A 16,207-nucleotide genomic window follows, 5' to 3' on the forward strand; every position below is an offset into this window, starting at 1 on the left:
AAGCCTCAGGGGCACCACACAGGGAAACGTCCATGGTGGGATTACAAGTCAATGATGGCAATGGCTGGCTAAGAAATCAGTGCTGTGCTTTCAGCAAACTAAAGGGAGATCTGATCCAGCTGTTGTTAGATCATTATTAGTCATTTTTGATGACAGATCACTGATCTTCGACACGTAGCTCCAAAGGAAATCAGAGAGCTGCATGACAATTGTATCTCATCTACTTATTTATGTGCTTAAATTTATATAAAAAATGGAACAAGGAACATGATTGCCATTGAGGTCTTACGTCAGCTACAAATAACATTTACATGTTCTTAGATGAATGAACTAATGAGGGTAAAGAGCATTCTAAGTAAGTTAATAATTATCAAAAACATGATACTAATACTGTATATCAATAATTATAACATTTATTCTGTACTGAGTTAACACTAAACAAACTAAAATTTTCAAGCATAAAAATCGGTTACGTTATGATAGCATTCTTTGCCGACAGAGTGGTATAGAAATACACATACAAGAAAAAATAGCAACTTAAAATTTTCAACTACTAAAGAACTTATTTATTTTTGTAAATGGATGAGTGTCAGATTGCTATGTATTTAAATTACACTGAATATGTTTAAAAGAGTGAAGTAACAGTTTTATTTTAAAATATCAATATTTACAGGATAGCAGAAAGTACATACTTTGGCAACTCTAACCTCCTATGAAAAACGTTAGATGTCAGCTTACAAGTGTGAGTGGAAACATGATTTTCCAAACTACTTTTAGGAAGTATGTGAGCAGAATAGTGTGTGGACCACGGCTTTACAATACTACATCCAGGTAAGGCTGTAGAGTCTCCTCTGGAGGGCGGCTGCTCTTTAAAAAAGTACAGATTCCTGGGCTCCATCCTGTTTGAGTTAATTAGGTTGGGCTCCCCGTAGCTCAATTTTCAATGAGCACCCCAGATGGTTCTCATGCAAACCAACATTTAAGAAGCACTACATAAAAAAAACAAACTAGTAAACTAACAGTGTTTCAGCCAAGGCTGAAGAGGGAAATACCTCACGTATGTTTCTGGATTGAGGAGAGAACGGAAGCAAGCGAAGTCATCAGAACTCACAAAGTAGCAGCACCATCGGGAAGCCTGGCACTTCCCGGAAGTCCTCGGAGGCCACTGTGCTTGCACTTCGGGCAGATAACAAGGTCTAGCCCTTTTCCAGCTACTGAGTGTGAGAATTTCCTAGAACTAGCCTGAGAAAAATCCGTACGTGGGCAGGACCGACTCACACAGACATCAAAGCATGCGAATGGGAAGCGGGCGGCACACGGGACACTTTGGGAAGCACTGCGAGAGAAGGGCAGAGGTACTTGCCATGAAAATGCCCTTGGGATCCGCTGACAACACAGGACAGGTGAGGCATTTGGTCCCTTTTGGCCCCATTGGGGGCCTAAAGTGCAGTCTCAGAACACTCTTCTCCTCCTGCCCGCTCACTGGGCTGTGCTCTGCAGCATCTGCTCTCTCTTCCGAGGGTCACAGAAGAACTGCAGTTTCCTGGGGAGCAGCTTCACCTCCACAGGCATCGCTTCATACTCCTCACTGTCAATGCTAAAGGAGCCCCCTGTGCCCTACGGAGAAGAGAGACGTACAACGGCTCACACCCACGTCAGGTCATTAAAGCATCGTCCTCTGTGAGGATTTAGTCTAAATGTTCTGTAAAACGTATTTCAGAGCTTATGACGGGCAGAGTCTGCTTCTGGAAACACCCAAGTCTACCATCCATGGAAAAGGTTGTACTATTTTTTTTTGTGTGTGTGCCTCTATCTCTGGTACTACCAGAGTAGTTTGGCATTTGAGCAGATTATAATTTCAAATCTATATTAGAAGACAGGCGTCCTGCCATATCTTTAACGAAGGCATTGATCAGCATGTTCTATGCCCTTCTCAGCCCTAATCTTTCTCAAACGAGAAGCGAGAGAGACAGCGAATTCTGGTAGGCAAGCCATTATGTGGATCCATTTGATTGTTTTCAAGGTTCTTTAACATGCTTAGCTTTGTGCCTAAGGTATAGCATGCAGCATGTAGATTCTATAAAACTGTTCCACAATCGTGCATTTAATTCAACATTGGTCGTGTTGAAACTGGTGCCACCCAGTACGGGGACACCACGTGTTTTGCCTGCAATCCTATTTTGATTACAGTAGTATAGTGGCCACAGGTCTTCAGCAGCAATCTCTAACTTTTTCCTGAGGAATTACTAAGAGAATAACCTTACAATTTAGATGGTATTTCCAACTTTTTTCCCATTACATAGATTATTCTTCTAGGGTTGGCATTTCACAATACAGAAAACTTCAGTGCCATTCGGAAAATGGCTTCCAGATCCTTCATAAACAACATGAAGGTAGAATCCACTGTTAACATTTGAGAATTCTCTGTGTGTTATAACTGGTTGCGGAATTTACATATGGAAAAACAAAGCTCAGGAGACCTAAGGATCCCGTGACAGAACTCTGGCTTAACATTACAAGGCTGCAGGACTCCACCTCTAAATCCTGGAGCTGTGGAAGGGGACTGCCATCTTTTCAGGTCTCCCTTAACGTGACCCGGAGCCTGGCAACAGGCTCAGTACATACCAGGCGCCTAGATGAGAGTCTGTTAATTGAGAGGAAGACGAACCAGAACTGGGGGGCCGCTGCCCTGCTCACCTCAGGAAGCAGCAGCGTGCACTGGCTGGCCTGGAGACACTCGGTGCCGGCAGCGTGCAGCGTGGGGTCTCGGACCTTTTTACTTCTGTGAGCAAAGGAGAGAGCAAGCTTGGAACCAGAGCTGTTAACTGCATCAGATTGTAAAAACGTAGCCAGTTCCTTCCATTTCGATGACTAAATAGATGAACCTGAGACCCATGGGACCATGGCGTTCTGTGAATAAGTTTTCCCACAAGGATTCTCGCTTAGCGTTGGGAGCCTAGATTGAGGTTTACTTGCTGGAGAGATCTGCGCGGGAAGGCTGAGTGATTTGACAATTCCACATGGGCCTGATGGTTGGGTGATTAAAAACCCCAAATTTAAAAATCTGAGTGAAACTGAATTCTTTAGAAAAAGTATTAAACTTTTTTATTTGGTATTTCTTGCGAGTCTACGCTTGAAGGAGGAAATACTTTCATTGTAATTTATAGTAGATACTGTGTCTGTGTGTGTGTGTGTGTGTGTGTGTACATACATAAACACCCAGAAGCTCCGATGACTCCATTACCAGTCTCCATTACCAATACTGCATCTTCACCTTGACTAAAAAGTGTTGGAGTAAAACCATCAGACTGAGTGGCCACACACAGTCCCCTCAGCATCCACACCCTTCACAGCTAGTTATGGGGCAAAGAGCAAACGCTAATCCAAGTAAATCAGTCCATTCCTGTTCATTAACTGCAACAGTAATTCTTTAGTATCTGACACTTCATCAGACTTTTCTAAGGCAACTTCACAGTGTCCTATTCAGAGACCCAGAGGAAACAGACATTCCCTGACTTCACCTGAGGTGGAGACCAACACGAAACTGTGTTACCGCCGCTGACGCCAGCGACAGCTGACGCCAGGAGCACAGAGACGTCACCTAACTGAAGCAGTGCAGGCGGTCTTCCCTTCTATTTGTGCACGTCAGTATCATAAAGGAGATTTGAGGGACTTGGCCCCACTGGCCAAGCGCTCAATTAAGACAGCGTGTGGCTTCTGCACGCCCCGTAGAAGAAAGGAAAGGTTTTTCCCTCTCTTCCTTTTGCTAAATACAGAAGGTAAATGAAAGCCTGCAGCAGCAGCTTATTCAGCATCTGAAGAATTTGTACCAAAAGTGGAAACACCACAAACTACTGAGACACTCTGGTGCCTGTGCTGGTGCAGACCGTGGGGTAGCCACGGAGACCCAGCCACTGCAGCCGAGATGTCTAATCTCCAACAGGCACACGAGGGAGCCCTGAGCTGAGAGACGACGCACAGAAACCGCAGCTGAGCCACCGCCAGTTGGCATGGTAACAGGCCCTTCTCAGATGCTTTGAAGACTGGAGGGGAACTTGGAGCATGCTTAACCAATGAACCTCTGGCAGAGGGGGGGCTTAAGAAATCACTCAGGACTCAGAAGGTTATTTTGTAATAGAAAAGGGGAAATCTGGAAAAAAATGTCCAAGGTACTCAATACCTTTTCAGGTTTCTCATTAACACCCCGAGAATAGGACAAGGGGGACTGACGAACAGTAACTGACGCTGGGACGTGCTTCACAATGAGAAAGACTTTTCCAACCCACGCGCCTTTAAGACACAAAAGCGATCCTGAGACAGTGAGAGGTGATTATTTCATTCTATACACAGGGAAAGGATTCAGCGAGTAAGGATCTGTCCAAGTCATGAGGCCAGAACGTGGCAGAACCAGTCACTTCTGACCCCGAAGCCCAAATTCTGGGTGCCAGGCCAGGCCACACGGAGTCCTCTCTTTTCGGTTAAAATGCAAAGACTGTTCTCATACTCTGACCTTCCCAAAACAGTCAGGGAAGGCCAAAGCCGGACAGACAGGTGCACTCACTCTACATGGAAACCCACAGGAAACAAAGGCGGCTTCGGTTTCCAAACAAGACAAGTCCATTGCTGGGGCTCAGACTTCATGGGCGCTTGAGACTAAAGGCTGACAACACAAACGACGTGAACCGATTTCCTCCAAAGCCCAGCGCACTTACCCTATAATTACGAAGTCTCCTTTGCTGACAGTGTCAGGTTCGATGCAGATGTTCATAAAGTCTTCTGTGCTCTAAAGAGGTGAGGACCACAAACATTAATCCTTTCAGTTTGGGCTAACGCAGCCTGTTATCATCCATAAGCCCTGGAGGTTCCTATTTTGAAGCTCTGTATTATACAGGGGACTTCATTTTAGTGACCTAATCCTGAATATATCTTTGGTTCCTTTTTTCCTGTTTCCATTAGGACCTTTATTGGGGTATAATTTACATACCATAAAGCTCATCTCCACTGTTCGTTTTTTACTACATACATAAGTAAAAAGTCAGGTTTGGAGGTTTGTAAAATCATCACTAATAATCAAAGCTGTCCGAGTCCCTAGGATTCCCTCCTGTGCAGGCCACGCTTTCAGCCCCGCTTCTCCCAGCTCGCCTCGTCCTTACTATTCGTCAGCCTCACACCACACCTGCTAGATCAGCTTCCTGGTGTGGAGAGCCCAAGTATCCATTTTTCAAAATGCTGTATGTGCACATTTGGAATGCAACCAGAGCCGAAGAGAAGCAATCCATTTACTCCACGGTCATGTTTTAAGAACTTTCTATTCCCAACCACAAGCAAGGTCTGTGAGAACTGAGCTACAAGGAAGTGGCTATACAAACAGACCTGGTTCCTGCCCCGCTCCCCTCACCTTACTGTGGCTAGTGGCCTGCAATCCACACCTGGCCCTGTGTGATTCAATCCCACACCTCCATGTCTGCTTCAAATGGAGCTTTGTTTCTTTGTGGACAGGTTCAAAACCTGTAGCCCCAGCATAACGCGGCGGCCTCTGAGAGCTGACAGCCTTAAAGGGTACTGCCAAAGCACAACTATATCTCTCAACTAGGAATTACACCACATGGGATGACTTTGCTGCAAGTTCACCTTTACTTAACAGCGACTTGTCCAGTGAATTCCTCTAGGTGCTTGCATTACATCCGGGAACAACAACAACAACAACAAACCCAAATTTCTGCCTACAAAGAACTTACATTCTACCGGGACAGTGGAGGGGATAAACAAAAACAAAACACATACTCTATGGTTTATTTTATGATTAATAAAATAAATCATAGGTATGTTAGAAATGTTAGAGAATATCAGTATAAAAACAGTAAATTATGGAATGAATATAGACGGCGTAAATGCTAAATTTGAGCATATTAGACAACAAGTACATTACAAAAACGAGAGAACTAGAGCGAGGAATACCAGGTGACACTGGTGGCAGTGGTGACATTTTCACACAGAGGTCCCGGTGGGCCGCACTGAGAAGGCAGCCCCTGAGCAGACTCCTGGAGGGGGTGCGGGAGCGAGCGGTGTGGGTCGGCAAGGTCGTGGTTCTCGGCCTTTGGCAAGTCCTGATTGGAGGGCTTGTACTGACGCCATTCTCGGAGCTGATGGCGCCGCAGATGTGGGGTGAAGCCCAAGAATTTGTGTTTCTGACAAGTTCCCGAGTGACGCTGCTGTTGCTGATCTAAGGACCACACTTTGCGAATCACGGGTCCAGGGAAGAGTGATCTACACCGAGGTCCCTGTCAGGGCAGGGCCTGAAGGGGGTGCAAGACCTGACGTGTGAAAGAGCAGCAAGGAAGCCACTGTGGCTGGAGCAGCGGGTGAGGGGCAGTGGGGACAAAGTCACAGAAAGGACCCTGGAGACCATGACAAGGAATGTGGCCGGCAGGCGACACTGGAAGGTTCTAGGCAGAGGAGTATGATCTGGCTTCCTTTGAATAGATCTCTCTGGCTACTATGTTTAGAGCAGAATAAAGGGGGAAAGGAGCAAGCAGGCAGACCACTTAGGAACCTATTGTCATAATCCGGTAAAACACGATGGTGCCTCTGGTCGGGTAGCAGGATGTCGTGTGAGGGGTTGGCAGTATTTAGAAGGTGACACCATCAGGACTTCCTCAGAGATGAGGTGCGAGGAGAGAACGAGCAGCCACGAGTGGCTCCAAGAGCTTTGCCTGAACACATGAAAGACTGGAATTCCAGTCAAATCAATGGGGGGGAGACAGGATGAAGCGGGCTTCTGGCGCGGAGGGAAGATCAGGAACTCAGTTCTGGCTACGCAGACTGAAGTGTGTATTAGACATCTAAATGGAGGCGTTAAGTAGATAGTTACACATACAAGTCTAGGCTTTGGGCTTTGCAAACAGTGCGAGTGCCAAAATCAACGTATTGCACTACCATGACAGATTAAATGAGAAAACCTTATCTCAACAGGTGCTGGAAAGGTACTGATAAAAGTAAATATCCACTCATGATAAAAATTCTTAGCAAAGTAGGCACAGAAGGGAATTTCTGTAACCTTATATAGGTATCTACAAAAAACCCCATCAAACTCAATAATGAAGCAACAAAACCTTTCTACATCAGAAATAAGACAGCGACGCCTGCTGTCACTACTTCTATTCAACACTGAGGTCCTAGCCAAGTGATAAAGGAAGATCCAAGATTCGAAGGCTAAGGTTTGGAAGAACAAAACTTGCATCATTTGTAGTTGACATGATTCAATCTATAGAAAATCCAAAGGAATCCCCATAGATATACTTAATAAAATTAATACGAATTTAGTTTGATTTTTTTATATTGATGTTGAATCAGCAATTCCATGTTCCATCTACTCAATCAGATAGTATTTCTTAGCATTTCATTTTTTAACTATTTACAAGAACATCAAAAATTAAGATAACCAGCCATAGATCCAGCAAAAGACAAAAAATTATAGAGAAAACTATAAAACTTCATCGAAAGACATTAAAATCTAAATAAATGAAGAGCTATGCCACATTCATATGATAGAAGAGATGTCACTTACCCTCAAATTGAACTACAGGTTCAATGTAAGCCTGATCAATATAACAGTTATTATGTGGAACTTAATAAACATTCCAAGAGAGACTCATAGAAATCAAAGTCAAGAATAGCCAAGAGACTCTTTAAGAAGAAAAAAAATGGACTTATTATAAAACTAATAATTACGAGAAGCGCAGTGCTAGTACAAGTATAGAAAAACAGAGCGACTGCACAGAGAAACCACAAACATTGCCATGTGTACAAACACTTGACGTGTAGATCAGTGTTGGGGGGGAGGGGACATTTCAATAAGTGGTTCTTGGACAACTGGCTTTCTATGTGGAAAGAATATAAAATTGGAGTCCTTACTTCCATTTCTTTTTTTAATAAAAGTGGAATCATTTGATACAGTCATTTTAATCTGGTCTTTCATTTAATACATGACGAACATCTTTCCATGTCAATAAAGATAAGAGAGAAAGAACGTTTTAAATAAATGTACCAAACAGTGTTGAATCCGTCCTCTGATTAGCTTGTTTCATGTTTTGCTGTTACAAATACTGTGAACACAGCTGTACAAGAGATCCTAATTTTCACACATTCCACACCTCTACAGCCTCTTTCAGACTCTGAATATACTTTTTAAAATGATAAATGAACATTTTGAGCTATTACATGGCAGCTTCATTGTCTTTGAACATTTTATTGCATTTTGCTTGTATTTTTACAAAGAGGTGTGGCAAAAAGAAAATGAACGTGCTGCTAGTAGAGGTAAGAAGCATCGTATCACACACGTTTATAATTGGCACAGAGATAAAGCGCTCTCAGCTTTGGGAATGTGGGTAATCTTCGGCCACAATCACATATTCACTAGACTCAGTCTGCTCACAGCTATTCAACCATCAGGGGAAAGAATGAGTCAAAGAACATGAACAAAATACTGGAAGTTCGTATTATCAGAGACTGGGTATAAAGGAAACTTATAATTAGAAATCTTATCTTTCTTTTTTATATCCTAGAACAGGATTTTTTTTTTTAATCTTAATACATTTACTTTCACCAATGTTCTCAGGATTCCATTATATGAGAAACAAGACGGGCTGTCTACACTGTGTATTCATCTGATGACTTCTGTAGGATGAATTCCTAGAAATATACTCAATAGGACAAGCATATAGACGCTTCATATATGCAGCCAAGATGCCACTAGAATCAGAGGGATCCGCCTTCTGTGCCCATCAGAAATGCGCGAGACTGCCCATTGCCCCACCCACACCAACACTGAATACTAACGTCCTGTTTAATCTGTGACAATTCAATAGTTACTGTTTCAATTTGCATTTCTTTGATGTTGAGCACTTTGTTTCCTTATATATAAAATACAGGTAAAAGTTATAGCTACCTGATAATACAGTCATGAAGGTTACATGATGTGATATGTAAAATTCTTAGGCTAGTACCTAGCATGGAGTATATATTCAGTAACTATAAGCTATTTTTTTCATGTTTATTTCTTTTGTGAATTTCTAATCTTGCCCTTTGCCTGTTTCTATTAGTCCTTTGCCCATTTCTTATGGATTTATCCTAAGTTTGTTATAAAGGAAAGCTGTTAACTCCTAGTTTATCACCTTCTCATATGTCCGCTAATTTGTCATTAAAAATGTTGTCTAGTTTCTTTTGTAACTATACATTGACAAATGCATCCATATGATTTTTGCATTAGGTGCCATGCTTAGAAACGCCTTGTCCCCCCCAAGTGTATATTGATAATCACTTAGATTTCATTCCAGGGCTTTATTGGGTTTTTTCACATTGACTCTTAATCCAACTGGAATGAATTTAGGAGGTGAAGGGAGCTATGCCATCCAGATGTTATACGATGCACATGCATGACGTTTATCATTAGAAAACAGCTCGATACTCTGACTGTGAACACGGGCATCACATTGCCCAGTCCCTTCGTCTCACTCCGCTTACACGCATCGCTACGTTCAGTCCACGGGCCAATTTGCAGACTGACCAGGTCAAGGTGAACATCCTGCTTTGATTTCCCTAAAACCTGATCATAGTAATTAGTCCATTTAAATAATTAGTCATTATTCAAGGACAAGTTTTCTATTGGCATTCTCATTAATATAAACTATTAAGGGGTCAGTATGTATATGCATAAATACATTTGTGTATATACAGTTTTTTTCCTCCTGGGGAACTAAATCTACATATTTAATAGTCACAGAAATAATGAATATTTACTCCAGTAAAAGTTCCACGACTTTTTATTCCTGTGACAAATGGGAGCAGGCTCACTTCATTTCTAAAGGCCTTTCGCCCTCAGTTCTCTGAAGACAGAACGCGTGATCACTAGCACTCAGCAATGTCCAGAAGCCGTGACCCAGCCCTTCAGCATTTAGGCCACTACCTCACTCAGCTGTTCCTTCTTCTCGCTATTACTTCCAAAGGCACACCACACCGTCCTTCCCTGATCTCGCCACTCTAACCCACAGGGTGAAATGAAAATACTGAATGAGTGGGAGAGAATGTAGCCTTTGGCACTTTTCCCAGATAACAAACGCTTTCCTAATAAAAAAGCACACTTACCATCAGGTCAAGCTGACTGTTCCGTGTGGTGATGGACAGTTCAATGGTGGACAGCTGCACGTCTTTCCAGACCTCCGGGCTCACCTCTTGGGAAAGGGCTGTGTGAATGCATGAGACACAGGTCAATTGCTTCCATTAACATTTTGTCACTCCACCACCAAGGGCCAGCTGCCAGCTGCTCAGCTCGGCCTCCCAGGCCCGTCAGCTGACTCTCCAGCATCGTTTTCTCCATTTCATATCTCTAATACACGGGCTAAAGAGCCAGGCTCAGAATGGGATCTCTGTGCCAGAAACAGCCCTACCGACACAGCCAGAATAACAGAAAGGTCGGTGATAGAACAGGAGCCGCTGTTTGTCTCAAGCGACACAGGGTATTCCCATCCACGCGACAGTGGGTGAGCAGGTCTGGGCCCTGCTCTGGCTCCCAGAAGGCGGAATTCAGTGATCCCCAAACAGCTTCTCCCACTCTAGGGAAGTCTCTGATGCTGATATGGGGTCTGTTCTAGGCAGCCCTGGACCGACCAGGGCTTTCAATCTCTGATCACGTGCTCACCGTCCTGTGGTCGTGCCCAGTATGACGCGAGCCTCCGTAATATTCTCCTGTACAAAGAGGGCCGTGGCGGGACCACTTCCGCTCCACTGGGAGGTCTCTCTATAGGGCCCGCGTACGAGATAGAGGCTTGGTGAGTTTGAGGCCACTCCTTTTAAGGTGAAGAGAGAAAAACATTTGTCAGGCACACAATCCCAAACTCTGGGAGTTTCTCTATGCAAACTCAGTCTTCCATCTGTACCTGCAAGAAAGCTAACACTCTCTCACTGGATGGACTCTTCTCTCACTTGGAGCACTGAATCCACAGGCCCCCTTTCCCCATTACCGGCCTGCTGTGAACACCACGGCCTCTGACTGCGGCCTCCACTGCGCCTCCTCACAGAGCAGAGAGAGATCAAAGAGGACTAGCAACCACTGCTCATACTTAGCCCAAAAGTTCTCAGACTGAATGAGCTAGAACCATCCCATAATAAACTGACCTGTGGTAAACAGATGGTGACACAAGAAATTGATGCAATGCAGTTGCAGGACAGACCTCCTTCCCTTCTGCCATCCTAGCCCACAGGGAGGCCAGAATGGTTTAGCCCAGCCTCAAAACCCTGCCCCCGACTTCTCACTCCTGCTTCAAAGCTCATCATTCTTGCACTCTAGATTTTATTGTCTTCTACTACCCGACACCCCAAGTCCAGTCTCATCCTCCATGTCAACTGTGTCCACGGGAATAATTAAAACAATGCTCTAGCCCCTCAGCCCTTGACGTCACCTCTAATTCACCACAGCCACCCAGTTTCATGGCCATGTACTATTCAGCGGCCCAGGACTAATCAGTCTTGGAAACCTAAAACCCTGTGAATCTGCTCTCTATTCATGTCTCTGATTCTATTCAGCTGGTTGATTCTTTTGTGCCCAGTGTTTCGTAGGGCCATCTACTCCAGTTCTCAAGTTTCCGTGTGGTGAATCACAAAGGAGTACCAGGTCTGACTGCTCTCACTCCATCGCATACCCATCTCTCCCCAAGTCCAGAAGGACGGGTGCACGGACCCTGCCCCCTCCTCTCTGACGCACACACTGCTGCTTCATGCGTGAGCTTACACTGCAGCCTCTGCCCCGAAGGAATCATCTGACGGATCAATTCAATGTGGAGTATTTGGAGATCAGACCACGACCCTCCATCTAAGCTGCAGACGTTGATAACGCTGACATTTTGATCTCCATCTGCCTCGTTCCTGCATTTGTTTTCATAACTTGGTTCAAACTCAGAAGAGGAAGAAAGGGGTGTGATTTTTTTTGGCCCCTGAAGATCCTGACCGCTTGACCAAGTCTGCAATCACATTAAGAATGCCAGTCCCTGACCACACCGATTGCCCTCCGGGCCTAATTAACAGGTGACTCCTTCAGATGACTCTTCCCTGTCCCCTCATCACTTTTGGCCCTCTCATGTCATTAGTCTTCCATAACATGTGCCCTGAGAAGCCCCAGTTCTGGATCAATCTTGTCACGAGGTTTCTGTACTTCCACATCATAGCTCAGTATTATTGAAGGGAGAAAAAAATACTCCTGCTGAGTATGAATACAGGAAAAGCAACAACCAAGCAGGCACATCTTTGTCACAACAAATTCTTGGGCCTTGATGCCTTTAGATAATCCTCTGAAACCTTCCCATGTTCATCTTTCCGCAAAACCCCCTGTACCACCACCACCACCCTGCTCTTTTTCAGTAGATCACTTTACTTCCTACGCCTCAGAGAGAATAGGACATCAGAGAGAACTGCCTGAACTCGCCATAAATTTGTTTTCATCTGGGTCTCTCATTCCTCTCCTGTCTCAAGGAAGAAGTGTCCCTTCCCCTGTCCCTTCTATTCGCTCATGGATTTTGCCAACTCAGTCATGCTTTTTTGCTCCTTTCTCTCACCTCTGCCCTTCTTTTTTCTATTGTTGCGGGGTATAAAGACATGGATACCTCTTTCCAATAAAAAAACCCACACTCCATGGACCCCATGTTTCTCACTAGCTTTCGCCTTTTCTGTCTCCTTCCCTTCAAAGTCCAGCTTCCGTAATAGATGCAGTGGCCTCCCCTTGAGTCTCTGCTTCTTTACCTCCCATGTGTTCCTTAACTGCCTTTATGGCTTCACTCCACTCAGGAGGTTACCAAACCATCTGAGGTCGCCCAATTCAATGCATACTCTCTTGCCTTTGGACCCTTTGCTGTTGCTTCTTGAAATCTCACTTCTTGAAAATTCTCTCTTCCACTGGCTTCTATGTCAGTACTCTCTCCTCTGGTTCTGCTTAGCAGTTCCCAGGCAGCTTTTCTGGCCCGTTAATGTTTACATTCCTCAGGGCTATTGCTGGCCATCGATTCTTCATGGTAACTTCATCAAAACCATGGTTTCAAGGGTACTCATACACTTATTTAAATCTATTTTTTCAGCCCAGAGCTCTCTGCTGAATTCTAGACCTAAGTCACAATTGCATCTCCATTTGTACCAAAATATGTTAAACTCAATATATGCCAAACTGACAAGACTGATCCAGAACTGGGGCTTCTCAGGGCACATATGATGCAAGGCCAAAGACACAAGAGGGCCAAACTGAAAGTTTCATCTTTCTTCACAAACTGGACCTTATGCCAATATTATCAACATTAATGGAAAACTCTAGTTACCACCAAATTGTAGTCCCTCAACCCAGAAATCTGGGACTCCTCTACCCTCCTTGCAACTTTGGAGGGTCCTACCTTATTATCTCTTCAATCCATCCTCTGTTATCAGTACTGTTACCGCCTTGCTTTATACCTCGTCACCTCTCACCTGCATCACTTAACAATCTTCTGATGCCATTGCCGTCAGCTCCCTATGCCAATCTCTTGTCCACACGGCTGCCAAACAATTTTTCTAAAATGCAATCTGCTCATGTCATCGCCCCACTTAAGACTCAGTAAGTTCCAGTCATTTAACAAGAAAAGTCAGATCCACATCAAAACCTGCCAGAAGCTGCCCCTACCGAACCTTCAAACTCCCGTTCCTGCCACTCTGCTGCCGTAAGGAAAGACCACGTCACACCACGGTGACTTAACACAGCCTGGCCTCTCCACCACTACCCACTTTTGCCCAGCCTGATTTGAAACATGCTATGTCAGATATCAGTCTGTATGATCAGATGTTTTCAGATACAAATCTCCAATCATTTTCAGATACTAATATGACACCCTTACAAATAACTGATGAGAGATTGGTCATTTTGTTCAAGGTTTGTCTGGCCAGAGTGAGTGAAGGAATAGGCCAAGGGAAATGGAACATTAAAGAAAAATTAACATGGTTTGGTAATGGAGGGAATGAGTTGGCAGATGAGGAGTGAGGGAGACAGGACAGCTTTCTGCATTTGTATATAAGTAAATGCTCCCCATTGTCGTACTGGAGCATGTCATATACATCTGCAGCAAGGAATTTTTGAAAAATCCAAATATGTACATCACAGAGGCAACAAAATAACACTGGGCAAATGTCTGCATTGGAAATTGCATTTACCTTAAGAGTGCTGAAAAAGTGAGCTGCTTTAGTTTTTAGAGGACCAAGATACCAGTACCTGCGAAAGATCAAGATAAAACTCTAATTAGAATATTAAAAGAACTATCAATGTGATAGATAGCATTCATGACACACAATACATTAGAATTACACCTTTACTAGAGTGTCTGCTCTGGAGGCTTGGGGATTGTGGTTTAGCATAAAAGAGTATTACAGTAAATTTTTAGTCTGCATTTCAATGCCATGTCAAACAGTATGTAATTAGTTACACAGTAGCTAAACCCTTGCAACTTAGGAGGGATATATAATCAGAGTCTCCTTGAAGCGCTGTATTTGTAAGTATCACTGTAATATATACTTTTAACCACAGAATATAGTTAGTATACATTCAAAAAAGCACTGAGTAGAGACGGATAAAGCCACAATGACATGCAATGCCAGGAGACCTGATGTGTCACCCACAAGTTAAATGACTGCATCCTGTACAGCAAGTTCTCTCTCTCTCTCACACACACACGCAGACAATTAAAATTTGTAAATCAGCATAATTGCACATTACTCATACAGCCTTAAAATGGCAAACGTATAACCTAGGGTCTATTTCATATGGCTAAACACACAAAAGCTGCTGAGGAGAGGAAAAGGCCTGCTTGGAACTGGACAAGCGGCATGAAGCAGATTCCGCTCTTGAAACTTATCTGCCCATCTTACAGCCCATCTCAACTGCTCCCTACTTGATTCTGATCAATATACTTTTATTTAGCACTTACTATGTATATGAAGGAAACAGAAAAAATATAGGGTATAAAATTCCTGCCTTCAAGGGCTTATAATTTGAGAAAATACGGCCCAAAAAAGTAACAGAAAACAATAAATGACTATGTATATATATATACACACACACACACACACACAGACACACCCACATACACATATATTTCAAAATGTAGCAGCATTTTGAAATATATATATGTGTATATATATTTTATATATATATATATATATATATATATATATATATATATATATATATATATAAAGTGGTATAAAATGATCACTCTTTATTAGTAAGGTGAGTCAAGAAGGGATAAGAAATGATTAAGCACCTAAAATCATTGGAGCAGCCATGCTTCTATCACGAATGGCACAAGAACAAAGTACGGGCGTGGAATTTAGAAAGCTGCTTTGGAATTAGACACACGAAAGAGGGAAAGAAATCATTCTAGGCCAGAAGAGTGGCAAAGGTGCAGGAAACACTGAGAAGCACAGCCAGAGCAAAGGCTTAAAAGGAAACTACGCATAACTACGCATGTAAGGGTGAGGATAGCTTACGCTGGGCCTCGAGGGCCAGAACAAGGAGTTTAGCTCTAACCCAAGGAGCAACGTGCAGTCGTTCTCACTTGACTCAGGCGACTACAGTAGCGCTACTAACAGGGGCCTTGACCATGTTTTTTCCCAGCTTATATAATCTTTGGCTTCTTTTGCTGTTGCGGTTGGTTTCTAAACTGTCTGCTGTTCCCTTCATCTCCACCAATAGCAAACGTGGCCCCTATGCTTCTCATCTGCTGATGACCATCAAGGAAATCATTTCTTGCGTCTCTGTTGTTTCTTCTGTAACACACACAACTCAGCGGGCAGCTCTAGTTGAGGTGTTGGATAACAACTGGAATTTTAAAATCCACCAAAACATGGGCAAGTGTGTGAGATTAAGTCCTAAAGGGGCTGACCTACGCTTGTGCTTAAATCTTGATTAACACATTTTAGAAAGCAGCTTGTTCGCAGCCGGCTTTCAGGGAAAACTAAGCTGTTCCTCTCGGTGGGTTGCTGGTATTATTTGACATTATACATCAAACACAAGGTAACTTGTGGAATCAAGATAATCGTGGCATACTTGCAAATCAAAAGACTTGAAATATTAAATAATACAGAGCGTAAAATAACACAGAATGTCTTTTTTGACATTCCACTGTCGGGAACTTCATTAGCAGGA

At 43.5% G+C, this 16,207-nt stretch overlaps 1 protein-coding gene across 2 annotated transcripts in view; it reads right to left on the minus strand.

Annotated features, from left to right (window-relative positions):
• Positions 1 to 391: 391 nt before the first annotated feature.
• Positions 392 to 16,207, minus strand: part of AGK (acylglycerol kinase) — a 73,709-nt gene continuing 57,893 nt past the window's right edge. For both annotated transcript variants that reach the window (XM_019749857.2, XM_074315264.1), the window contains exons 11-16: positions 14,218 to 14,275; positions 10,697 to 10,844; positions 10,144 to 10,241; positions 4,713 to 4,783; positions 2,698 to 2,782; positions 392 to 1,617 (exon numbers count right to left, since the gene is read on the minus strand). In XM_019749857.2, coding sequence (XP_019605416.1) covers positions 1,480 to 1,617; positions 2,698 to 2,782; positions 4,713 to 4,783; positions 10,144 to 10,241; positions 10,697 to 10,844; positions 14,218 to 14,275 — 598 coding nt within the window. In that variant the 3' untranslated portion in view covers positions 392 to 1,479. The remainder of the gene's footprint in view (positions 1,618 to 2,697; positions 2,783 to 4,712; positions 4,784 to 10,143; positions 10,242 to 10,696; positions 10,845 to 14,217; positions 14,276 to 16,207) is intronic.

Source organism: Rhinolophus sinicus, linkage group LG11, assembly GCF_036562045.2.
Source record: "Rhinolophus sinicus isolate RSC01 linkage group LG11, ASM3656204v1, whole genome shotgun sequence".
Classification (NCBI taxonomy): Eukaryota; Metazoa; Chordata; class Mammalia; order Chiroptera; family Rhinolophidae; genus Rhinolophus; species Rhinolophus sinicus.